Source organism: Aulostomus chinensis, chromosome 5 (genome assembly GCF_037954235.1).
Source record: "Aulostomus chinensis isolate RoL2024-O1b breed Wild chromosome 5, RoL_Achi_v1.0, whole genome shotgun sequence".
NCBI classification, from domain to species: Eukaryota; Metazoa; Chordata; class Actinopteri; order Syngnathiformes; family Aulostomidae; genus Aulostomus; species Aulostomus chinensis.
The window spans coordinates 31530626-31556577 of record NC_141324.1 but is presented as its reverse complement, the minus strand read 5'-3'; the positions used below and the strand labels follow the sequence as shown (position 1 = coordinate 31556577).

Below are 25952 nucleotides of genomic sequence, written 5' to 3'. Positions count from 1 at the left end.
ATGTCGTCGCTCTACGTGTGTCAGCTGCCATGAGATGGCGTCTGCAGGACCTTCGCAACCAGTTTTAAGAAATCAACAAACAGCCAAAGGACAGCAGCAAGCCGACATGCAAGAGATGCAACAGAACTGAACAAAAGGAGCGAACACGACGAAGGTAGCAAAGCTCCTCCCAGACAGACACCGGACCTGAGTAGATTCAGAGGTCCAGAGGCTGGTGACGGCAGAACTTGAAGTAGTGTTGCCTTGAGTCACCACACCTACCGCTGTTTACTTTGACGTGCTGTCTTGTTAGCGAGCGCTAGCTAAAGCTCATCGACAGGAGGGTACATATATTAAAACTTATTTAAATGCTGTTAATGTGGAAAGAAGAACTTGTAAAAGTTCTCTACCTCAAACACAAAGTTCTTTATTTTTCTTTAAATAAAAAACATTTTTGCATTAAATTCTGAGTGGTTGCTTGGTATCGAAAATCGAATGGAATATCAATAGTTTTCAAAACATTGTATCGAAGTGTGAACCTCCAGTATCGTGACAACACCGGTCTGAGCAGAACTATATTACTTTTCGTCATGGCGACAAACCTGACAAATCACCATCCTGATGCCGTTATTTCAGCTTCATTTTGTTCCATTTATTACAATCAAATCAGTCAAAGCTACATGATGATGTCGTGACCCAGACACCACGGCTGTGATGATGTCATGGACCAACCCAAGCCGTGTTTTGGTTATCATGTAAGAGAAGAACACCTCCTAGTTTAGACACCGTGGTCACGTCTGTAGCATGCATTCATGAGAGTAAATATTTGCTCTTAACATGTAACCACTCTGGGGTGTTGCGTGACCAACTTTAGGATCTACCAGTCAGGTGGCGTAGCACTCGAGTGATGTCATCTGTTACCTGCAGCCCGCCTCTGTCAGACTGTGGAATCCCGGCTGGCAGCGGTCGCATTTCTCTCCGGTCACTCCTGGTTTACATGCACACACTCCTCTGTTGTCACACTGAGGAGACTCAGAACCTACACACACACACACACACACACACACACAAAGTATGTGCTAACGTTCAACTCTTTTAGCACAGCTGCTGCTAAATGGGTCACAGCAGCACCAGCTGTCAACCAGTGACAGTGACGGATTTCTCTCCAACCTTCCTGGACAAGATCGGCAGTTCCACAATGACCTCCACTTACATTTCGCTATCCACCTCTTCACAAATCCAGCAGGCCCCTGGAGCTGAACTGTTGGGACAGACAACTTGTCCTGGACTGTCCGAGTGTCTCAGGCTCTTCTGAAGCAAAAACTAGCCTGCTTGGCCACACTACCACAGTCAAGCTAATGAAACATCTTACTGAACAGAAGACACTTCCTGGAGTCTGGCTGCCTGGCAACCTCAGAATGACGACAAGTGACTACCAGGCTCACACAAGATCATCAAAAGGAAAAAGCTTGTGTGTGTGTGTGTGTGTGTGTTTATGTAGTTGTGTCATTCATTCAGTAACCTCACCGACAGAGTTGCAGCTGCAGGACAGACAGCGGCTGCCACTCGGCTCTCGGTAGTAGTTGTCCAAGCAGCGCTCACAGTTGGGGCCACCAGTGTTGTCAGCACAGTTTCGACAGTGACCTCCATGACCTGTCGCCCGGTACAACTCGGAGTCAAAGTAACACTCTGAACTCTTCCCATTGCAGTCGCAGGCTGGGAGACAAACAGACGAGAGTGGATGATGAAGCGTGGATGGAAAATGCTGGCCAGGAGACTTTGGGCGCGTTTCCACTGCTCACTTCAGCTCGGGTCGGGTCGGTTTGGCCCCGTGTCCGCCGGCACCAGCACGGTACTAACGTTACCATTTTGGTCCCTGCTTGCTGGGGTTCCAAGCGGAGGAGCAGGGACTAACGTGAGGTAAACACATAGCGGGGCTCTGATTGGGTAACCTACCCGTCACGTGGTCTACTTCCTGTCATCCTGGCCTCGGTGGAATCCTGGTCGTGGCTCGGTGAAGTCTCTTATTCTTTTTTTGAGGGTTTCACCGCTTGAAGCCTCGCCTGTCTGTCCTCCATCACTTTTAGTTCATGGCGTTACGCCGCCTCCATGACCTCCATTGTTGTTGTTGTGTCTCACACAAATCACACCAGGGAACTCTCGGTCGGTGGGTCCACCCACACTGACGTGGTACCGGTGCTGGTGGGAACGCGCCTGTACCGAGCTGAAGTGAGCTGAAGTGAGCCGGTGGAGATGCGCCCTTGGTCACAACACTAATAATTATGATGCAAAAAGAACAGCATCAGCTAAGGGCGCTTTCTCACCGAATGGTCCGGACTTTGTTGTTGTTGTTGCATTGTTTTCATAGGGTCCAGTAAAGTTCGCTTTCTCACTGCTGTTATGAAGGCGGACCAAAGGAGCGACCTACGTCATGACGCCATGAACTGCAAGGTCTGCGCCTGTCATTGATTGGCTTGTGGATGAGCGTGCGTCTGACGTTACCGCGTCAGAAGTGCTCTGGCGGTGTATTTGTTTTGGTCGCAGCAAAGAAGTTACCATCAACCATGGATCCGCGGATTCACTTTGTCATTGGTAGACGCCCCACTCTTTCTTTTGGCATCGCACGCCGTGTTGTATGCCTGCCTCAACTTTTTCACTTTTAGGTGACATTGCTCCGCTGTTCTGTCAAACCCCCCCCCCCTCTCTCAGCCTCTCCGAAAAAACACGAAACGTCTCCGAGTTCCGGTGGGTCTTCTTCAGTTCATTTTTTATTTCGTCCTCTGACCACATCTGAATGAAATACTTAATCCCCCCCCCAAGTGTTACCACTGCTTCTTTGCTTGGTTTGTTTATTCGGCGGGAACAAGATGTTTAAATATGACGTGTATCCTGCTTTTGGTCCGATAGTCCAGCGGACTATGGACCAGGATTTTCCGGACCGAGACCACGTCCTGAGGCAGGACCAAAGACTCGGTCCTTAGTCCGGGCCGTGGTCCGGTGGAGCTTTCACATCTGTCAATTTGCTCCGGACTATCTGGAAAGTCCGGAGCAAACGAGGTAGGTGAGAAAGCGCCCTAAGTGATGCAGGATTGTGGTGCTCACAAACGACACATTCAGATCTGCTTATGTCAGCTGATACTCCCATCACCATACAGAGATAACCCACTTTAAGGATAGTTTCTTTTCCATTGTCCAATTAGACAAAAACCCATTCACACTTGGACCCCCCAGCCCTTACAACCCACTTAGATACCGGTCGAATCAACGACCCACTAATGAACCACCTGAATACCAGTTGAGCCAAGGACTGTCTGTGACCTCAACTCTGAAACCCAGGGCTCACATGCACCAACAAATCTGTTAGAAGACCACACCCACGCAGAGTTTTAAAAAACAGCAACTGCCCACCAGAGACTAGAACTGAAGAAACCTTTTGATGAGAGAACATGAACCAGTCCAGTTGACTTTGACACAGAACTGAGGAGGAACTAGGACCTGAAGGACTGAGAATCTTTACTGATATTGTCTAGTTAGCTAAGCACATGAATGGTACTGGGTGGGAAGTGTTAGCATGAGCTAGCTCAGGTCCAGGCTAGTTAGCTTAGCACAATGACTGGTGATGGGTGGGAAGTGTTAGCGTAGCTGCATCTCTGCCTGCATTAATATCAGGAGGGTTGTGTTTAACCATGGTGATGAGTTTAACATGAGGAGACATTGTCGTGGTAGAATCAGACACGTAGCCGGAACTACTTTCCTGACTGGGCGCAGAGGATAATCAAACAACAGAACAGCTCCGTGGTAGAATCCCAACACCAGAGAACTAAAGCAGGCGGTACGAAAACTAGACAGAATAAATCGAAGCGAAGTAAAATCTGGTCAACAGTTGACCAGATTTTACTTCGCTTCAATCTACGATGACCTGGATGAATGAGAACCTACACAGACATCTAGACAGAATAAAGCGCTCCACTAAGCAGGAGGAATCCCACTTAGCCTGGCAGAAAAGTCTTCAATTGTATAAAAAGGCCCTCAGAAACGCCAGCGCCGCCATTATTCATCACTGACAGAGGAAAATAAGACCAGTCCAGGGTTCTTTTCAGCCCCCGAGCTGAACCGGCAGAGTCCTGCCTCTGTAGACCCTGTAGTCCTTCAGCTCTCAGTGGAGACGACTTCAGGAGTTCCTTTGATGACAAAATAGGAACTGTAGGGGTCAAATCAATCAGCTCCTGCCCTCAATGGACTCTAATTTACCTGTAAACTCACAAACGTAGAAACTGCTGTTAAACCAGACATTTACTTGGACCACTTTTATCAAATTAACAACACAGAACTTATTCACTGATGACCTCATCAAAACCTTCAAGCTGTCTCTCAGACTGGATTCCTGCTCGGCTGCTTAAGCAAGTCTTTCCCCCGGGCAGCGCCTCTTCATTAAATCTGACTGATCAGTCTTCAGTGACAGGAACTGTACCACAGTCCCTTCAGCAGCTGTCATTGGACCGCTGCTGAAAACCTCCTCTAGACCCTGAGGTTCTGGCCCACAACAGACCGAAGTCTAACCTCCCCTCTCTCTCTAAAGTCCTGGAGAGAGCAGTCGTCATCAGCTGTGTGACTTCCTGCGTAACAAGAGTTGATTTGACGACGTTCAGTCTGGTTTGAGAGTCCATCCCAGCACAGAGACGGCACTGGCAGAAATGACGAACCACCTTTAATATCACCAGATGATGGATTTCAGAGCCTTCAGCTAGCAGGCTCCCCTCCTGTGGAACCGTCTCCCAGTTTCAGTCCAGGACCCAGACCCCCTCTCTAGGTTAAAGAGCAGACTTAAGACCTCCTTATTGATCAGGCTGATAGTCAGGACTGCTTAGGCTGGCCCTTTGATCTGCTGCTATAGGCTCAGACTGCTGGGATCTCCCATGATGCACTGGGCTTCTCTCTCCTCCTCCTGTCCTCAGACGTGTTACTAACTCCTCTTCTTCTCCCCTCATCCCAGATCCTGGTGCTGCTGGAGGAGGCTCCAGACCTGAAGAGGCTCCAGCTGCCACCCGTAGCTCCACCTGCTCACGTCCCCGTCTGTCCATCAGTCTCTCTTCCTGTCTCTCTCTCTTTATCTCTGTCCCTCTCTTTCCTTCTGTCTCTCTGTCCTCCTCCATTCTCTGTCTTTGTCTCTGTCCATCAGTCTCTCCTCCTTTCTCTCCCTCTTTATCTCTGTCCCTCTCTTTCCTTCTGTCTCTCCGTCTTCCTTCATTCTCTGTCTTTGTCTCTGTCCATCAGTCTCTCCTCCTTTCTCTCCCTCTTTATCTCTGTCCCTCTTTCCTTCTGTCTCTCTGTCTTCCTTCATTCTCTGTCTTTGTCTCTGTCCATCAGTCTCTCCTCCTTCTCTCCCTCTTTATCTCTGTCCCTCTCTTTCCTTCTGTCTCTCCGTCTTCCTTCATTCTCTGTCTTTGTCTCTGTCCATCAGTCTCTCCTCCTTTCTCTCCCTCTTTATCTGTCCCTCTCTTTCCTTCTGTCTCTCTGTCTTCCTCCATTCTCTGTCTTTGTCTCTGTCCATCAGTCTCTCCCCCTTTCTCTCCCTCTTCATCTCTGTCCTTCTCTTTCCTTCTGTCTCTCTGTCCTCCTCCATTCTCTGTCTTTGTCTCTGTCCATCAGTCTCTCCTCCTTTCTCTCCCTCTTTATCTCTGTCCCTCTCTTTCCTTCTGTCTCTCCGTCTTCCTTCATTCTCTGTCTTTGTCTCTGTCCATCAGTCTCTCCTCCTTCTGTCCCTCTTTATCTCTGTCCCTCTCTTTCCTTCTGTCTCTCTATCTTCCTTCATTCTCTGTCTTTGTCTCTGTCCATCAGTCTCTCCTCCTTTCTCTCCCTCTTTATCTCTGTCCCTCTCTTTCCTTCTGTCTCTCTGTCTTCCTTCATTCTCTGTCTTTGTCTCTGTCCATCAGTCTCTCCTCCTTCTGTCCTTCTTTATCGCTGTCCCTCTCTTTCCTTCTGTCTCTCCGTCTTCCTTCATTCTCTGTCTTTGTCTCTGTCCATCAGTCTCTCCTCCTTTCTCTCCCTCTTTATCTGTCCCTCTCTTTCCTTCTGTCTCTCTGTCTTCCTCCATTCTCTGTCTTTGTCTCTGTCCATCAGTCTCTCCCCCTTTCTCTCCCTCTTCATCTCTGTCCCTCTCTTTCCTTCTGTCTCTCTGTCCTCCTCCATTCTCTGTCTTTGTCTCTGTCCATCAGTCTCTCCTCCTTTCTCTCCCTCTTTATCTCTGTCCCTCTCTTTCCTTCTGTCTCTCTGTCCTCCTCCATTCTCTGTCTTTGTCTCTGTCCATCAGTCTCTCCTCCTTTCTCTCTCTCTTTATCTCTGTCCCTCTCTTTCCTTCTGTCTCTCTGTCCTCCTCCATTCTCTGTCTTTGTCTCTGTCCATCAGGCTCTCCTCCTTCCTCTCTCTCTTTATCTCTGTCCCTCTCTCTCCTTCTGTCTCTCTGTCCTCCTCCATTCTCTGTCTTTGTCTCTGTCCTGCTCTCCTGCTCTCTCTCCGTCCCCACTGATCCTGGATCTGCTCCACCTTCCTGCTGGTAAAGGAAGGTTCTGGTGGCTGCTGTTGCAGGATGTGCTGCTGATGGAGAATTGTTGGGTGGAGGTCCACTGAAGGAGGGAGGTGCTGGACCTGCTCTACTTGGACAGAGTCAGGACAGAACTTTGGTTGGGGTTTGGGGCCACACAAATAAACCTGACTTGACTTTGTGTCTGTCGTCGTCCTGTTGGACCTCCGTGCTGCCTTTGACACAATCGACCATCAGATCCTGCTACAGAGACTTGAACCCTTCATTGGCATTCAGGGAACAACATTAAACTGGTTTAAACCGGATTCATCAGGTTGATAACAGTTTTACATGTTAATGATAAATCTATGCAAACAAGTTAAACACGGCGTTCCTCAAGGCTCAGTGCTTGGGCCGATTCTCTTCACTTTATATAGGCTTCCTTTAGGTCAAATTATTCAGAAACACTCCATAAACTTCCATTGTTACCCAGACGATACTCAATTATTCCAGCAGTTACTACACTACAAGCAGGCATTACACACATGAAGGCCTGGATGACTTCTAACTTTTTAATGCTAAACTCTGATGAGACAGAAGTTTTCCATCGACACAGTTTCTCTCAGATCAGAAACATTCTGTCTCCAGGTGAGAACGAGTCCATGAATCTGGGACTTCTAGGCTGGACAATCGTAACTCTTCATTATCAGGCTGCACCAACAAGTGGTTAAAGGCTCTCCAGCTGGTCCAGAACGCAGCTGCAGGCGTCCTGACAGGAACCAGGAGCAGAGACCACATCACCCCGTCTTAGCTTCGCTGCACCGGCTTCCAGTAAAATCCAGAGCAGAGTTTAAAATCCTGCCCCTCACTTTTAAAGCTCTTATGGTCAGACTCCATCGTATCTGGAAGAGCTCCTAGTTCCTCATGAACCCACCAGAGCACTACGCTCCCAGCATGCAGGTCTACTTGTGGTTCCTAGAGTTCTAACAGTAGAATGGGAGCCAGAGCCTTCAGCTATGAGGCTCCCCTTCTGAGGAACCGTCTCCCAGTTTCAGTCCAGGACCCAGACCCCCTCTCTAGGTTTAAGAGCAGACTTAAGACCAGGGGTCCCCAAACCTTTTCTCTGTGAGAGCCACATAACTTTCCCCTTCTCTGATGGGGGGCCGGGGTCAGTTTGTAACAGAAAAGGTGTGACGATCATGGGGTGCCTAAACGTAAAAATGTCTTGTTTTCCAGAGAGCCACACTACCTAATAACCCTCTCTGGGTTTGGGTCTAGGGTTTTTTTCTGGGGTTGCCAGATCGGGGCACAGACTGCAGGAGGGTGGACTAGAATGTCACGCTCTGTGCGTGTATGGAATAGTGACTCACTGACTGAGTTCACACCAAACGGCAATGTGAATTTTCACGTCGCTTTATTCGCAAATATAAACTCATTGATCCAGCGATCAAATTCGCACCAATAAAGTGACGTGAAAATTCGCGTTGCGTTTGGTGAGCATTCGGGCTGCAACTAACCACTCTTTTAACAGTCGACTAGTCACCGACTATTGAAACGATTAGTCGACTCATCAGATAATTATTAATTTTTTCTTAAATTTAGCATGAAGTTGATTTAATTATGTGTCAAATGATAATAAATAAGAAAGATGGTACAATGAAAAATACATCTTTTATTGAATTCATTAATTTAAAACACGTTTGTCAGGCACAGTCTCATCACCTTAGAGCTCTCTTTTACAGTGAAAACACGCTTCTAAAATGTCCAATGTGTCCTAAAAACCGTCCTGCTTGAATGTCCCTTGAGTCTCACGAGGAGAGTGAGACTGCGCTTCCTTCAACTGCCCGACGGGCTTCTTCAAATGTTCCTGCATCACCGCCATGACACCAAGGTCTGCTTAGCAACCTTTGCTAGTAGTCCTTTTATTCGCCGTATCCAGGCTGAGATGCCACCAAACTTTAGAAGTTTTGGTGCGCGTACCTGATGTTGACGCCGCGTTCCTGCATGTTCCCCCTATCTCTCTTGCTCCTCACCTCCCCCACCCACATCTACCCCCCCCCCCCAGAGCCCGGTTCTGCCTGAGGTTTCTTCCTGTTAAAGGGAGTTTTTTCTCGCCAGCATTGGCGAGTGCTGCTCATGTGGGAACACTGGGTCTCTTCCATCTGAGTTAAAGAGGAAGGTTGTAGACCTGCTCTTTGAGTGAAGTGACTTGGGATGGCTTTGTTGTGATTTGGCGATATGTAAATAAAAATTGACTGATTTGACGCAGCACCTCCAAAGCTCCACTGGAACTTGGGTCAACAGAACCAAAGGTTTGTTGAGGACTAGAAGAGCGACTGCTGCTACTGATGATGAGGAGGAGGAGGATTCCTGCTGGACACACCAGCATCCTGGACCTGAGCTAGCTGATGCTAACACTTCCACCCACTACCAGCCATTGAGCTAAGCTAACTAGCCTGAGATTCAGCTATGCTGGGGATGATGGACAATAAGAGACTTTTCTGAATGTGGGTGTGTTCTTCAGTAAAATTACATAAATACTGTCAGCGAAATGGACTAATGGTATGAAGAGTAAATGTAGATGTTATGGAAAATGGGCTAATTCATAAGGTGATATTCATCTTCTAAGCAGGATTTTAACTCTGGACACTCTTGAATGGTGTTTGCTACATGTAAGGAGAAGAGTTCTAACGAGCTTTATCTATTAAACGTGCCCAAAGTTAATTCTGACTTGAAGTATGCAGCACCTGCTGCTTGGAATGCACTGCAGAAAACTCTAAAGTTAAAGGAGCTCGTCAACCTTGGATCTTTGAAAACTTGCGTGAGAGAAATTGGAGCAGCTTCATACCGCACTTGCTCTTGTTTGAATGCGGATCCGGAGCCTTAGTCCTGTTGCTTCTATTGTGCAATGTATTCTATCTCTGTTGCTGTGTGACTTCTGTGTGTTTTGTAATTGTTGCAACTTTTCTATGCTGCTGTCTTGGCCAGACTTCCCTTGAAAAAGAGGTCATTGTGTCTCAACGGGACCGGCCAGGTTAAATAAAGACAATAAACTAAATAAAAGAAGGATCAGCCACCATTCTTGTTCCCACAAGTAAAACTGCTGGTGAGAGTGGACAGTTCAAATCAGGTTTCAGGGAGGTGGAACATGTTCTCCAAGCTCTCTCTAGAGTGTGGGAGCGGTTACCGTGACGACAATGCAAGAAGAAAAACACCACTGTTCCCTGAACCCAGTTAGTCATGCATCTGTACTCTGGCAGAGGGAACAGGAACTACAGCTCCCACAATCCCCAAGGGACACCCCCCACTTCTGTTCCCCCTCTTGATAGAATAGTAGAGTATGTATTAACAGTACTACTGGTAAGAGTGGTAGTTGTAATAGAATGGATGACCAATGGTAGTAGTAGTAGTAGTAGTATTAAAAAGGAGTAGTGCTGGTGATAATAGTAAAAGTATGGGGGAAAAAGTGGTAACTGTAGAAGTATGATAGACTGTGGAAGTAGTCTGGATAGGTAGTAGTAGTAGTAGTAGTAGTAGTAGTAGTAGTAGTAGTAGTAGTAGTAGTAGCAGTAGTAGTAGTAGACTCACGCAGGCACTCGTTGGCGCTGTCGGCAGTGGCCCGCCTCCAGGGCCGGTCATTGTAGAAGCTCCTACACACGCCGCAGTCATCGCCCTCCGTGTTGTGTTTGCAGTTACACACCAGCCGCCCTCCACCGCTCTTCACACACTCACTGGCATGACCGTTACACTTGCACCTGATGGCAGAGAGCACACCTGTTGCAGCACACCTGGACAACACACTCAGAGGTACTACAGAAGTACTACAAAACCTTACAGGATGTTGATGAACTGACAACAAAACTACAGCAGAGACGCTGTGATGTTTACAGAGCTAAAACATGTAAACAGAAGTTCTGGTGCCAAACATTTCTTATGGCACCATGTGGGTTTTGGTTCTGGTTCTGGTGGAGAAGTGGCAGTGAGGAGAACCGTCCCAGTAAGTTCGGAAAATTTGACAGCCTCATGTTGTTCTAGATCTTCCTCAGAAGTGAAGTGCGGTGACATCAATTTTGTCGTATTGACAAATGAAGTTTAGTTAAAATCTTAAAGGAAACGTTGGCTACGTTCTCAGTCTCTAATCCAGGTTCTAAACCAGCAGCACAAAGACAGAACAAAAAAACTCTGATTGGACGGTTGGTGTCGCAAAGTCTTCCGGACTTGTAGTCCTTGAACGCAAGCCCCTCAGCAGTTAAAAGGTACAGAGCCCAGCCTGACAGGTGTCCCACCTCAGGACCCTTACACTTGACACTTGGTCGGTTGCAATCCAGCCCTGCTGGCCAGGAATGTCAGGAATGCTGGCTGTGTCATGGAAATCTGCTCCACATTTCAAACCAATTTTGGCTGCCGAGGCCGAGCAGCAGCCTGCTGGCTCTTTGTTCAGGAACAGAAGCAGGGACCTGGAAAGACCAGTACCCACAAACCCAGAGACCACACCAGTACCCACAAACCCAGAGACCACAAAAGTACCCAGTGGGACTAAGACGCAGCAAATCACCAGAGCACTCCAGCAGGAAGCATGAAGATGTTCACGAGGACAGAGATTCCTGTCTTTCCTTTTAGAACCACGAGGACTTATTGTGTGTATGTTGTGGTTCTAAACCTGAAAAAGAGACCTGGGTCTCCACGGCAACAGCACTAGGACCACTGCTATACAAAACTTGAAAAACAAAATCAACACTAAGAACACGCCTGCATCACGCTTTGTCCCATCCTGACGTTCACATGAGGCATGCTACCATGTTCAAGCGGGTCATGTCGGGGGGGGGGGCTGATTACCTTCCTCCTACAGCGAAGTCAGAGATGGCATAGTAGTAGGATTTGAGGACCTTGGGGTCGTTGAAGACCTCGTCTCCGAATGTGTTGAGCCTGTTCAGGGTGACTCTGATGTCGGTGGCTGTCACCCAGTCCTGCAGGAGACAAAACATGGATGCACTTGTTAGAGACAGGATGTGACACTGGAGGAAGGTCAACCTGCAGATGAGACACCACCAGTCTGGACATGTCACAGTGAAAACATTTCTTTTTATCTGAATCAAGTGTTCCTCAAACAAGATGCATGTCCTCAGGGGCTCAAGGTTCCTGACGAGATGCTATCAGGGGGCAAAGGTTCGACATGTAACTGTTGGCATGATGTAAGAGCAGGAACAGTCAAAGAGGAGGAAAAGTGGGTGGAGCCACAATGAATCATCATTAGGTTAATATTTAGGAGTGTCAAATCCCACCAATCAAAAGTGGGCGTGACAGCATTGGAGTATATGATCAAACATGTCATAATGACATCACACACACACACACACACACACACACACACACACACACCAAGGTGGACACGCTGCTGTGCAGGGGAGATTCAGACCATTGCTGAGCGTGAGGTCAATAGGTAGTGGCTTGTTGTGATCTCGTCACTGTGGCGTTCCTTTTGCCTCAGCTGGTTCTCGTTCTTGTGGGAAATGAACAAACTGGGAACCAACAGCAGCAAACGACATTCTTGGTGTGAAGGAATGTGTTTTCTTGGCTTGTGGAGATGACGAGCAGATGGCGAGATTTACAGAGCGCCACCTCCTCACGTTAGACCACATTGTCTCATCATGGTGGAAGAAGTTGCTCAACATCTCTCTGTGAGAGAGGCTCATGGGAAACGGCGTGAAGGCCAGCGATAGTGTTGTTGGCTATCAGCAAGGAGCTTATCTGGCCAGAAGGTTTTATCCAGCAGCTGCTCGAAGACAAACAGCTGACGGGGAAACTTGCCACTTTTTGCTGGCATGTGAACGCAGGACGAACGCGATGCTACGTCTCGCCGTCTGTCATTAAATGGTGTGACTTCTCATCTTCAGTCATGAAATGTCTCAATAAAACAGTCGGGAACCTGCAGGTGACCCAGAGGTCAAAGGGGACACCACAGGTGATTGACAGGTTGAGTTGACGCCCACCTCCTGTGACTTCACAAACCTACGTTAAACCCTCAGCACTGCTGAGGCGCCAGTTTATGACTCAGCCACAGACTGAAACAGGAAGTGACCCTGTCAGAAGCTCCGCCTCCTCCTCAGGTTTTATTGCAGATGACATAATGTCCCATTCTACCAGAACAAGTCTGACAGTCTCAACATCATGAACAACACAGGTGTAAACAGGGAGAACGCCACAAGGCCTTCAGACCACATCAGATACTGCAGCCAGTGGGGTCACATGTTTTAACCGTGGGGGTGTGGCCACCAATCAAATACCCAGAACACACCTGCAGGAAGACCCCCTTCTTCACTTGCAGCATGTAGCATACAGCTGTTTCCTCAGCAACAACTGATGGCGGTCACATTCCTGCTGTTTACCTGAGGAAATGGAGGGGTGGAGTTAAGAATCTTATTCCTCTCCTTTGGTCTTGAATTTTTCAAACTGCTTTAAGGTCCATGTATGCTAGGAGATGTTACTGTTCACGTAGTGACACCCCCACTTCGTTCCGGTGCCCGGGAGAAAGAGTTTGACTGTCAGGGGAAGTCTCACTGTGACCGCTGTGGTCTGAAGACACTTTCCACCTGCTCAGGTGCTTGGCTGAACTGTTTCAGTGCCAGCAGTGACACGTCGAGTTCTACTACGAAAGTACAACTAGTAGTAGTAGTAGTAGTAGTAGTACAAATATAGTTGACTGACAGATGTTTGTTAGTTGTTGGTGAAATCCTCCCACAGCTGACCAGGTGGTTGTCTGCTCGAAGCGTCCGTGAGATCAGCAATGACCAGACCTCGTCGCTGCAGCTCAGGAAGGTCTTTTTGACCTTTTTTTTCTGGTCTTGAGGGTCTGGCAGCTTGAGTTCCTCAGGCAGCCGCTCCAGGACACTGCTGCAGGTTTTGGGCTGGATCAGTATTGTTTGCCATAAATCACGTCACAGTGGAGTGGAAGGCTTCGCAGAGACATGTGCTCTCTGGAGGGAAGAACACTATTGGTGTTAGCACGCCACCGAGACACGGAGAGAACCACCTGAGCTACAAATGGTTGCAGGCTGTGAGTGACCCACCGGGTCAGACGGCACCTCACCTTGGTGACTGAGAGCCAAGTTCAATTTCTAACCAACAGATGGGGTCAGAAGCCTGACTAGACAATTTGGCAAGCTAGTTGCCACAATGCTAACCAGTATGGAACATGCTAATGCTAGCTGGGTACTCAAGAAAAAAAATACTACACGCAACACACTTCTGCAGCATCATATACCACTGACAGTACCTTTCCAGACATTTCTGTCTGCGTATATCTGACCAGCACATCACACATGTCAGTTGATCTGTCTGCCTCAAGGGCGGCCATGTCTGTAGTCTTCTGATTTCTTCTTCATCTTTTAGTCTCTAGCAGAAAACCATAGATATGATTGAAGCATTTACTGGAGCTGAGAAGTGAGTAGCAGCGGTCAAGACGTGGAGAATCGAGGTGGAATTGAAAGAAAAGTATGGATTATGATTATGTCAACCTTTATAAACTAGGGCTGCAACAACTAATCGCTAAAATCGATAAAAATCAATTATCAAATTCATTGCCAACGAATTTGATTATCGATTCGTTGGGTAGCGATTAACTTGGCCTGCAGAGCCGTTTGTTTTGGTTTCGCTGCGTTGCAGCCAGCTCACTCGCTGTGTCGCTGAGCTTCTACGTCACTTCCTTTTCTGAGCAGAGCGGCATCTTGATTTTCATTAAACAAAAGATTAGACTTGCATAGCGTTTTGAAGTGAGGAAACGTTCATCTCACAGCAGATAGTTCGTTTCGTTTATTTAACTGTAATAAAAACTGTTTGCTCGCCATCCATCTCCATTACCCGGCTAACGTAACTTAATGCTATCGTTACAAGGCTAACGTTAGTTAGTGGCTAAGTTATGCTTGTTAAGCTGGGTGGCGAGTAAACAGTGGGTATTAACGTTAGATAAACAAAACGATCTACCTGCTGTGAAACAAACGTTTCCCTGGCCCACCAAGCTTTCAATCTGTTCTCATATCTATAAATTCTGTATTTTGTCACTCCTGTCCCTAGTTTATTGTGTGTGTGTGTGTGTGTGTGTGTGTGTGTGTGTGTGTGTGTGTGTGTGTGTGTGTGTGTGTGTGTGTGTTTGGAGCATCTGATATTTATATTATTTTCTGTTGTTAAAACAATGTAAATACCTCTTTTTTGTGCACTTTAATTTTTTAAAAAAAGAAAGAAAGCCTGCTGGTATATCTTTGCACACGTTGTACAGCATACTTTTTTTATTGTATTAGTCCAAGGCCTGTTGTTTAAGCTATGTAGGGCTAACACTGTTTGTGTTTCAGGTTTATCTGCCTGGGAGCTGTTTAACAGCTCCACTAGCTTGTGCCCTGTAGTAAGAATTTTTAGAGTGGATGAAAGCTAATGCTAGTAAGCTAAGGTTGCTTCACAAGCTTAGAAAATGCTAATTCTATTTCTAAGCAACACAACACAAGAGTTAAGTGTTCAAAGAGTCCACCAACGAGATCGGATTCTCATGCAAAGTTTATAATTCAGTCATTTGTAGTAGTTGAAGTTCGCTAGCATTAGCTCTTTGCTAGGTTTCTCAAACAGTTTAATGCAAAATATACAAATACAAATAATAAAGTAGTCTGTCTGTCTGTCTGTCTGTCAAAAAAGCAATGTTGACATTGATAAGTCCTGTTCAGTTCACCTCTGACCTGACAAGTGGTGGACTGTAGAGGGGGCCGGGCTTGGCACAGGTTCCAGCCATAACAGGCCTACAGATGATTGTTGTTGCACTTTGACGAGGAAGTGATAAGGTCCAGTTGGGTTGGACCATGTTAGCATCCTCTGTTGCCAGTAGCAACCTGGCTGCAGCACTACATGTTGATGACTTGTGCTTTGAGCCAGGTGACAGATCTTTGTCTATTTCAAGGGTAACTGAGCTGAAGAAGGACCTAAGACGTGCCAGCTGACGTCCTATTAACCTTTACACTGCCGGGTCAGGTGTCACATCAGTGCAGAGGTCAGAGTTCAAGATACCGGGGGCTGATGTAGGACAAATGTGGATGGTTATCTTGCCAGTGAAACATCAGCTGATTTGTTATGAACTGGAAAACTGACTTCAGATCAGTTGACGCTCACCAACAGGCAATTTATTTTAGGGCTCATAGGCATAAAACGTCAAGAAGCATCTCAGCTGCTGGTAACCCCCCCTCGCAGCACCAGGAATGTCAGCAAGCGTCAAAACAGCCGTCTGACGCCTCCAAAAAGACTCCAGCACTGGTATTAATAGCTTCATGCCCACAAGTCAAATAAGGAAGTTCAGAGCAGTTGAGCTAAATGTGTCAACAGGGACAAATATTCCACCTCAGTTCACTCACCTTCAAATGTATTTAAACTCATAAATAATTTAAGACTCATAAATGAGGAGTTTCATGCTTCCATCACAAAATATCTTATCACATTTCTGGGTCTGTTAACATCTGCTTCTGTAAGTTTGACGTTGAAATTTAGCACCATGAAGTAACATTACCAAGGGAAACTGCTAGTGTGGCGTTTGTTATTTGACCCCGTGAAAGTGACTCGATGATGGCTGAGGTTAACGTGCGTTTCTGCCTCCGTGTGTGAAGAAGCATTTGCTGATGTTAACTACGTTTAAGCAGAGGGGGGACGAGTCAGCTCCACATGTCACACACACACACACACACACACACACACACACACACACACAAAAACAAACACCCCTCCTCCAGCTGCTCGCCCACTCTTGCCAAACTGCTGCAGTGGGAAATCCGGGGGTGTCACCTAGCAAAATATTGCAACAGTTGGCAGGCATCTGTCTGTAACTGGTTCAGTATTTGAGAGACCAGGAACAAGCCACAGCTGGACGCCACAAGTTGTCTGAGAATCTATTCAGTTCAACCAATCACAGCTCTCATCTTATATGGTGGCTTTGACATTTAAGGAAGGAAATCACCACAGGATAAGCTAACTAGCCTGGGCCTGAGCTAGATGATGCTAACACTTCCCTCCCACAACCAGTCATTGGGCTAAGCTAACTAGCCTGGGCCTGAGCTAGATGATGCTAACACTTCCCTCCCACAACCAGTCATTGGGCTAAGCTAACTAGCCTGGGCCTGAGCTAGATGATGCGAACACTTCCCTCCCGCAACCAGTCATTGGGCTAAGCTAACTTGTCTGGGCCTGAGCTAGATGATGCTAACACTTCCCTCCCACTACCAGTCATTGGGCTAAGCTAACTAGCCTGGGCCTGAGCTAGATGATGCAAACACTTCCCTCCCGCAACCAGTCATTGGGCTAAGCTAACTAGCCTGGGCCTGAGCTAGATGATGCTAACACTTCCCTCCCACTACCAGTCATTGGGCTAAGCTAACTAGCCTGGGCCTGAGCTAGATGATGCTAACACTTCCCTCCCACTACCAGTCATTGGGCTAAGCTAACTTGTCTGGGCCTGAGCCAGTCAATAATAATGACATTAGCAATAACATATTCAAGGGACGCATGTTTTTCTATATGTTGCCACAAAATTGATTTTTCTGAAGAAAAACAAGAAGCAGCAAACATCATGTGGCCTGTGTTGATAATAAATGACTGGGCACCTGAGGAGCCCAGTTTGTTGGAAGGAGCCTGTCAGAGGGTTTATTGGGACTCACCTGCAAGACAGGGCTGTGGTCAAAGTTGTAGGCACTTGGTCGTCCCTCCAGAGTGGAGAAGGCCACATTGCCACCAGTGAGTGGTGAGATGTCGCTGAATTCATCAGTGCAGAGGGCTTGCTGCTCGTCCTCGCCAGTGCGAATGAAGCCACGGGTCGCTTTTTGATACGTCTTCTCACAGGAGCCACTGTAGTACTGGTAGGGCACCCAGGGGCCACCCTCGCTGCTCCGCTTATAGATAGCAAAGCTCTCTGGCCGGCTGGTGTGGAACTTGAGGCGGACATAGGTGATGTCGAAGGCCTTGCCTACAGACGGAGAGGACAGATGGGAGCGTTAACTTCCAGCAGAAGCGTCACAGTAAATGCTGACCAGTGACATCACTGTTTGAAGCTTTGGAATCAACACCCGCCAGCTTTAACAATCAAAGTCAGTCAAACACAACGAGATGTTTCTGGATGCCGTCACCTGCGACAATAGCGTGACATGAATATTGAACTAAACCTCCCCCTCCTTCCTCCCCTCAGTGCCTCGCGATCAGGAGATTTAGGTTTCTGAAATATCAGAACTCCCAAACTCCAGTGTCTGGCAGACAAATTAGCAATGCTTAGCTAAAATTTACATCACATTTTTTCCTGCAAATTCACTTTGTTTTTCCAAAAGTTCTGAGAATATACCAGACGGTTTTGAACAGCATAAATAATTTTAAAGAATGAACAGAAGTATGTGCACTGTGCAGTGACTACACCGACAGAATCAAGGCTCTGACGCTGGAACAGGCAATCAAAGATCCCTGGTTGTGCTGAGGACCACCTGAAGACACTTAGGGACCCCTGGAGGACCCCAGACCCCAACTTAAGAACCCAATGTAGTTTCGCCAGGCAGTCCAAATGGCTTTTTTTTGGGGGGGGGGGCGGCTGGTTTGGGTAAACTTGGGGCAGGAATGTAAACTGTCATAACATGCCGTGACGGTGGCGGCACCAGCAGACGGCTCTTTTCACTGCTGCAGTCATGGCGGCCACAGCAACTCCGCCGCATACCTGACAAGTCTGAGCAGGCCGGAGACAAGACAGTGAACCCTTCCAGCAGCTGTCAGTCAGCACCGCCGTGTGTGTGTGTGTGTGTGTGTGTGTGTGTGTGTTTGGGGTTGGGGGACTCAGACAAAGAATCTGCTCTGTTAACAGCATGATGATAGTGAGGGGCCCCGGAGGCCCCCAGGGGCCCCACAGGGTCCAACACAAATAAAGGTGAAGCAGCTGATAGGATGGATGACAAAAGGCTGCTGTTTATTACAGGAAACGATGAAGCAACTGTAAACACTCCCCCCCAAAGAGTGTGTGTGTATGTGTGTGAGTGCATGAGTGTGTGTGAGTGCATGAGCGTGTGTGAGTGCATGAGTGTGTGTGAGTGCGTGCATGTGTGTGTGAGTGAGTGCATGAGTGTGTGTGAGTGCATGAGCGTGTGTGAGTGCATGAGCGTGTGTGAGTGCATGAGCGTGTGTGAGTGCATGAGCGTGTGTGTGAGTGCATGTGTGTGTGAGTGCATGTATGTGTGAGTGCATGAGCGTGTGTGTGAGTGCATGTATGTGTGTGAGTGCATGTATGTGTGTGAGTGCATGTATGTGTGTGAGTGCATGAGCGTGTGTGAGTGCATGTATGTGTGTGAGTGCATGAGCGTGTGTGTGAGTGCATGTATGTGTGTGAGTGCATGTGTGTGAGTGCATGTGTGTGTGTGAGTGCATGAGCGTGTGTGAGTGCATGTGTGTGTGAGTGCATGTGTGTGTGTGAGTGCATGTATGTGTGTGAGTGCATGAGCCTGTGTGTGAGTGCATGTGTGTGAGTGCATGAGCGTGTGAGTGCATGTATGTGTGTGAGTGCATGTGTGTGTGAGTGCATGAGCATGTGTGAGTGCATGAGTGTGTGTGAGTGCATGAGCGTGTGTGTGAGTGCATGAGCGTGTGTGAGTGCATGAGCGTGTGTGAGTGCATGAGCGTGTGTGAGAGTGCGTGCATGTGACTGCATGAGTGTGTGTGAGAGTGCGTGCATGTGTGTGTGAGTGAGTGCATGAGTGTGTGTGTGAGTGCATGAGTGTGTGTGAGAGTGCATGAGTGTGTGTGTGAGTGAGTGCATGAGTGTGTGTGTGAGTGCATGAGTGTGTGTGAGTGCATGAGTGTGTGTGAGTGCGTGAGTGTGTGTGAGTGCGTGAGTGTGTGTGAGTGCGTGTGAGTGTGTGAGTGTATGAATGTGTGTGTGTGTGTGTGAGTGAGTGTGTGAGTGTACTCAGTGGTTCAAGGTCAATAAGTAGCTGAACTTCCTCTCATGGCTGATGATGTCACTCGACAGGAATGTAAACAGCTGAAACTGGAATCAACTGGAGGAAATCTCTTGCTTCACCATGGCAACAGTGATTGATCCTCCCTCCATAGAAGTATTGATGTATTTAGTAAAAGGGTTGTGTAGCTGCAGGACCCAGACTGCTGAAATGACTGACAGACAATGAGGCGGGGCTAATCTGGAAGACTGGCACTGGGCATGAGGAAGGCAGGACAGAGATGATTGTAGAAACTGAAGGTCAGTAGAAATGTGGACGTCTCAGCTGTGGGTGGGAACAGACGCCATCACTGACATCTCGCCGACCTGTCTGCCCCGTGGAGACAAACAACACAGCAATCAGACACAAAAGACCTTCACAACATCATCATCTTCAAACTGGAGAGCTGAAGTGGCGCTGAAGATGGAGGAAATCTGTCTGCTGCAGGACAACTGACACACTGATGCGGGGGAATGTTTGAGCCCCCCCATCCATGGGTGAGGCTGATGACAGCGGCCATCATAGGCCCAACGGTTGCTGCCACATATGCAACAGTATCAGAGTAAACCTGTGTGGAAACATGCCAGTCGTCTGATATAAATTAGAAAGAGAATGAGCACAAAATCCACACCACCAGTCAAACGTTTGGCCACGCCTTCTCACGCAACGGTTGTTCTTTATCTTCAAGATTGTTTGCATCGTAGGTTCTCACAGAAGGCATCAAAACTACAGATGAACACATCTGGATGGGTTATGTGACACTGACTCCGTCACCTCCCACTCCAAAGTGACACCAATGCTCAAATGCGATGCTCTACCATGACGCTGGATCGTCGGCGAGCCTGCCAGTGGAAGTCTTCATGTCACCTAATTAGCCGGTGCTGCTTTACGCAGGGCTAAACTGTCTATTGTGCAGTAAACCTGGAGGCTCTCAGGGTCCCCGATCAAGCCTGGACATGAAGGGCGGGGGATGTGCAGACAGACGGAGAAGGAAAGAGTAGGTAAGTGAGCAGTGAAGGCTGTTGGTGAGAGAGAGCGCCTGAGACATAGAGACGGAGGGAGGGGCTGCTGGGAGTTTTTCCTGTCCACATATGGAAGCTCCAAATAAAGGTCTGACATGTGAGCGACCACGGCGGCTAATGAGGGATTTGTTCAGATGAGGAGGAGACTGCGGTTCAAACGCTGCCGAGGAGCCTTTGAGCAACAAACACGACCTCTTCACCTTCACAATGAGGTTGTTACAAGATGAGGGAGACTGATGACCTGAACGTGACCTCTGATCGTCATGATTCCTCATCTTTCCCCTCTATTTCTTGAGTTCAGGCATTGGCTGATGTCACAGAAGCGCCGCTTCAGCTGGACCTTTCTTACATGTGTGGACATGAAGGAGGACAGACGATCAGTACTCGTGACACAGGAAGTGCCTGGAAGAGTTGGGGGGGGGGGGGGTTGAGGGGAAACTGAAGTGTTTCCTGTGGAGTTGAAGTTGTTCTTCCTAAACATCAACAACTTCCCAATGTTCTCGTGGCGGGACGCCAGCATACGTGAGCCTCACTCGCACTGCCAGTCCTGAACAAGCACACGACGCCGTTGCATCTACCGCTGAGGGGTTCATCCATTTTAAATCACAACTGTGTTTGAGGCGCCGTGATCGGACTTTTGCCAGGCTGATTAGTTTAGGTACCTTCTTATGCAGCGCGTCTGCCTGCGGGGTTATCACTTTATTACAGAAAGTCTTGTTAACCAATCAGAAGTGACCCAAGTCTACTAGGCACACGCCCATCAACAACGGTGTACCAAGTTTGTTGATCCTGCCAGAAGCAGCAGCACCATGGAAATGCAAATGGCGGCGTGTTATTTCCTCGTTTTCTCAAACATTATTTTAACAGAGAGGAACCTGTTTGTCTGGAGGCGTTTCCACGAGTCCCAGGAGGACCGGCAGCTCAGCTCAGCTCAGCGCCTCCTAGGAGGACTCCTGGTTGTTGTTGAGTGACGGTCACTTCAAGCCAGCGGAGCCCAACATACATGTAGACAGGTGCTGCACACGGAGCACACACACGTTAGTGATCTGATGGATGTGGGCCATGTAGAGGGGAGACACTGGAGCACAGCCTGAGAAGGCAGCTGACGCGTTCCTCCTCTTATTCTGACTCTTCATCAGAGGTGAGGGTGATGACCAGCGTCCTGAGTCGTACTCATGAATGAGGACGTGGATCAGGCCATCGTGGGGGGGCCTTGCCGTGACGCTGCTCCACATTTGAAAACCACTAACACGGGGATTATTGACCTGAAAATAAATCACAGGTCAAAACACAATATCTTATCAGAAGAATCACAATTACATTTTTTTCCCAGAATATCGTTTGTTTGACTCCTCAATGGCTGTCAGGACACCCCCCCCCCCCCTCGCAGGAGGACGGAGTCTCGCCTACTTTCAGGATGACAGACAGATGCTGATGTTTAAAGATGCTGCTGTCACCCGCACGAGGAGGCAGGGCCACATCTCTGATCATATCTGTCTCCTTAGACGTCTCAGAATCATGTCCTGCCCCTCTGTCATATTTCTAGTGGGGGGGGGGTCTACAGGGGTGACCTCATCACATTCTTGTGCAGGGAAGCGAACAATGACAGCTTTGACTGTGGAAGGCGTGGGCTGGGCCGAGACACTCTGTGCCGTCACAGGTCAAAGGTCAGAGGGGCTAAACATCTCTGCAGCAGTAATCAGATTACTTTCAGCTGTGAGTATTGACCACGATACTGACGCATGATCAGCTCATCTCCACCTCCAGCAGTGACATCTACATGGGTTCATAGACAGCTAAAAGCTATGCTAGGTTCCCCAGCTACACGCCGTCAGTGTGTATGAGCCCGTCAACGTGTTGCCCTTGACACAAGATATGACATCACTATCCACCGTTACTCTACTACCATGCGTAGCACGCCGTGACTGCAGACAGTAGCAGCGATAAATCACTTCAACGCTGAAGTTTCATCTGGCAGACGCTTCTGTCCAAAGTGACTGAAGAAGCACTGCTGCTTTTATTTTGAAGGCAACTGACTCAGCCCCCAGAAGGGGCTTGAATAGCAGAAATACTACAGAATACTAAATACTACAATAGATATTTGAGTAAATTTAAAAAGAAACGTCCAGTTTGCTCTTCACAATTTTCCCAGTAAAAATCACTTCTTATTTATTTTCAAAATCAGAAGGTTTTTAAAAAAAATAATTTTAGCTACACACAGCATGCCACAGTCATGCTAACTATGGACGCTAACAAAGGATGCTAATGAGCACCAGGAAAAAACAACAGAAAAAGATGCGAAGAGCCCACCAGCTCAGGCTCGGCTCACTATTCTGTTAGCTCAAGATGTCAGACATGACACGCTGAAGGCCGACTTGTGAGCATAAACATGGCGTCCGACTGCATAATTGATCACAACTGTTTGCTAACAATGACACATTTAGAAACAAGTGAGGAGTCAGAGTGTGTGTGTGTGTGTGTGTGTGTGTTTGTGTACTTGCTACATATTGAGGACTAGAGTGTGTATTTAACCACCAGAGTGAGGCCATTTTTGGAAAGTGAGGCCTTTTTAGCCGGTCCTCACATCCTCAAAGGGCTTTTGAATGTCAAGACTTGGTTTGAGGGTCGAGTTTAGAATGAGGTTCTGATTGGGTTAGGGTCAAGGGTCAAGGGTCAGGCAGTCACTTGAGATGGTTAGGGTCAGGGGTGAAGGAATGCATTGTTGTCAATGAAAGTCCTCACAAAGATATCAGTACAAAGAGGTGTGTGAGTGGTTACACATCGTTAACGTTTAAAGCCCAGCTCACACTACACGATTTTAGGCGTTGGCAACGTCGGCGACTTCCTTCCCCCATATCGGGGTGAGGCACGAACGACGGCCGCAACAGAAGTAATGAGGTGTGAACAGCTCGAAGACGATGGACAGGGAGGTCGCATGCGACGTCGGTGACAAAAAGTGGACATCTAGGACTGCTAGAGGTCCCGGACTTGTCGCAGTGACGTAAATGGAGCTGCAGCCAATGAAAGCAGGCATGGGAGGGACCGCGAACCCAGACGAAAAGAGCTCCGGCAGCGGGGGAGCCGCGCATAGAGAACAACAACAACACAATGAGAGGCAGGGATTCTACAAAGGGTTCACGATGTCCCTGGACACAGGAGGATCTGGAAGGCTTGATCCAGCATTGGCGTGAGCACCCCTGCCTTTACGCTGTCCGCGTTTGCCATTCCACTCCTCCGCCCACACTCTCTTCCTCTTTTTTTTGTTGTTTCCACTACATCGTAGCGCGAAAACAACCTGGAGAGCTGCTTTCTGCTCCGCGTCCCTGGCGTGCGCTGCATTTCAGCGTTTCCTGTCCAGCTGGGCAGTCGGCCACACCTACTGACGGGGAACATCGTGTGGTCTGAACACTCCCGTCCGCCGACAAATCTTGTCGTGTGAACAGCAGCCCGATTGAGCGTCGGGTGGTGTGAACAGCCGGGTGTGTTGCCGAAAAAAAGTCGTGTAGTCTGAACAGGGCTTAAGCTGCTGCTACCAACTCCAACAGCAACACCTGAGCTGCCGGCGGGGCGTCGCCACTGAGCAAACCCAAGTCTGATATCATGTGACATTCTGCTGGTATGTGGAAGTGTGACCCAGTCAGAGGAATGAGAGGTGGGCTGGTGTGAGCGCGCTCACTGGTATCACCTCCATCTTCCCGTCTGTTTGGTAAACAGAGCGGCCGCCAGCAGAGCGCTCTGATTGGATAAGAGGAGATAAAAGCGACGGCTCCAGGTCTGACGCGATAAGAGCCGCAGGTGATAACCAGTCTGCACCGACAGCATGACCGCAGCTGCAGTGGAGCCCCGCCTCCAGGTCACATGGCTCTTCTCCCTTAAAACCTCACAATCAACTAATGTGGTATGTGACCACACTCAGGTCACGTGACCACGAGCTCACGCAGTCATTCAGATTTCTGCACATGAACTGGAACCCGTCATTATTTATTGCTTTTGGACCTCAAGTACTGGGAATGTTTTCAGTTGATTCAGGAGTCACTTCCTGTCTCCTGACCCTGTCTCCATGGGAACAAGCCAACAGTGACGCCCTCATGTCACTGACCTGAGCCAAGAGCTGTCGGTCCTCCACGCCCTGCTGTGGGAGGTTGGTGTGTGTGAGTGTGTGAGATTGTGTGTGTGTGAGATTGTGTGTGTGAGATTGTGTGTGTGAGATTGTGTGTGTGTGAGATTGTGTGTGTGTGAGATTGTGTGTGTGTGAGATTGTGTGATTGTGTGTGTGATATTGTGTGTGTGAGAGTGTGTGTGTGAGATTGTGATTGTGTGTGTGTGAGATTGTGTGTGTGAGATTGTGTGTGTGTGAGATTGTGTGTGTGTGAGATTGTGTGATTGTGTGTGTGTGAGAGTGTGTGTGTGATATTGTGTGTGAGAGTGTGTGTAAGAGTGTGTGTTATTGTGTGTGTGTGATATTGTGTGTGTGAGTGTGTGTAAGTGTGTGTTATTGTGTGTGATATTGTGTGTGTGAGATTGTGTGATTGTGTGTGTGATATTGTGTGTGTGAGTGTGTGTAAGAGTGTGTGAGATTGTGTGTGTGAGATTGTGTGTGATTGTGAGATTGTGTGTGATTTTGTGTGTGATATTGTGTGTGTGAGTGTGTGTAAGAGTATGTGTAAGTGTGCGCGATATTGTGTGTGAGTGTGTGTAAGTGTGTGTGATATTGTGTGTGTGAGAGTGTGTAAGAGTGTGTGATATTGTGTGTGTGAGTGTGTAAGAGTGTGTGATATTGTGTGTGTGAGTGTGTGTAAGAGTGTGTGATATTGTGTGTGTGATATTGTGTGTGTGAGAGTGTGTAAGAGTGTGTGATATTGTGTGTGTGAGTGTGTAAGAGTGTGTGATATTGTGTGTAAGAGTGTGTGATATTGTGTGTAAGAGTGTGTGATATTGTGTGTAAGAGTGTGTGATATTGTGTGTGTGAGTGTGTGTAAGAGTGTGTGATATTGTGTGTAAGAGTGTGTGATATTGTGTGTGTGAGAGTGTGTAAGAGTGTGTGATATTGTGTGTAAGAGTGTGTGATATTGTGTGTGTGAGAGTGTGTAAGAGTGTGTGATATTGTGTGTGTGAGAGTGTGTAAGAGTGTGTGATATTGTGTGTGTGAGAGTGTGTGATAGTGTGTGTGAGAGTGTGTAAGAGTGTGTGATATTGTGTGTGTGAGAGTGTGTAAGAGTGTGTGATATTGTGTGTGTGAGAGTGTGTAAGAGTGTGTGATATTGTGTGTAAGAGTGTGATATTGTGTGTAAGAGTGTGTGATATTGTGTGTGTGAGAGTGTGTAAGAGTGTGTGATATTGTGTGTAAGAGTGTGTGATATTGTGTGTGTGAGAGTGTGTAAGAGTGTGTGATATTGTGTGTGTGAGAGTGTGTAAGAGTGTGTGATATTGTGTGTGTGAGAGTGT

General features: G+C 47.9%; 1 protein-coding gene across 1 annotated transcript in view; it reads right to left on the bottom strand.

The window, feature by feature from the left end:
* lamc1 (laminin, gamma 1) overlaps positions 1–25952 on the bottom strand; it is a 47619-nt gene that overhangs the window by 13799 nt on the left and 7868 nt on the right. Inside the window, exons 2-6 of the mRNA XM_086204732.1 lie at positions 17179–17483; positions 11336–11466; positions 10088–10254; positions 1507–1695; positions 901–1018 (exon numbers count right to left, since the gene is read on the bottom strand). Of these exons, the coding sequence (XP_086060858.1) occupies positions 901–1018; positions 1507–1695; positions 10088–10254; positions 11336–11466; positions 17179–17483 (910 nt within the window). The remainder of the gene's footprint in view (positions 1–900; positions 1019–1506; positions 1696–10087; positions 10255–11335; positions 11467–17178; positions 17484–25952) is intronic.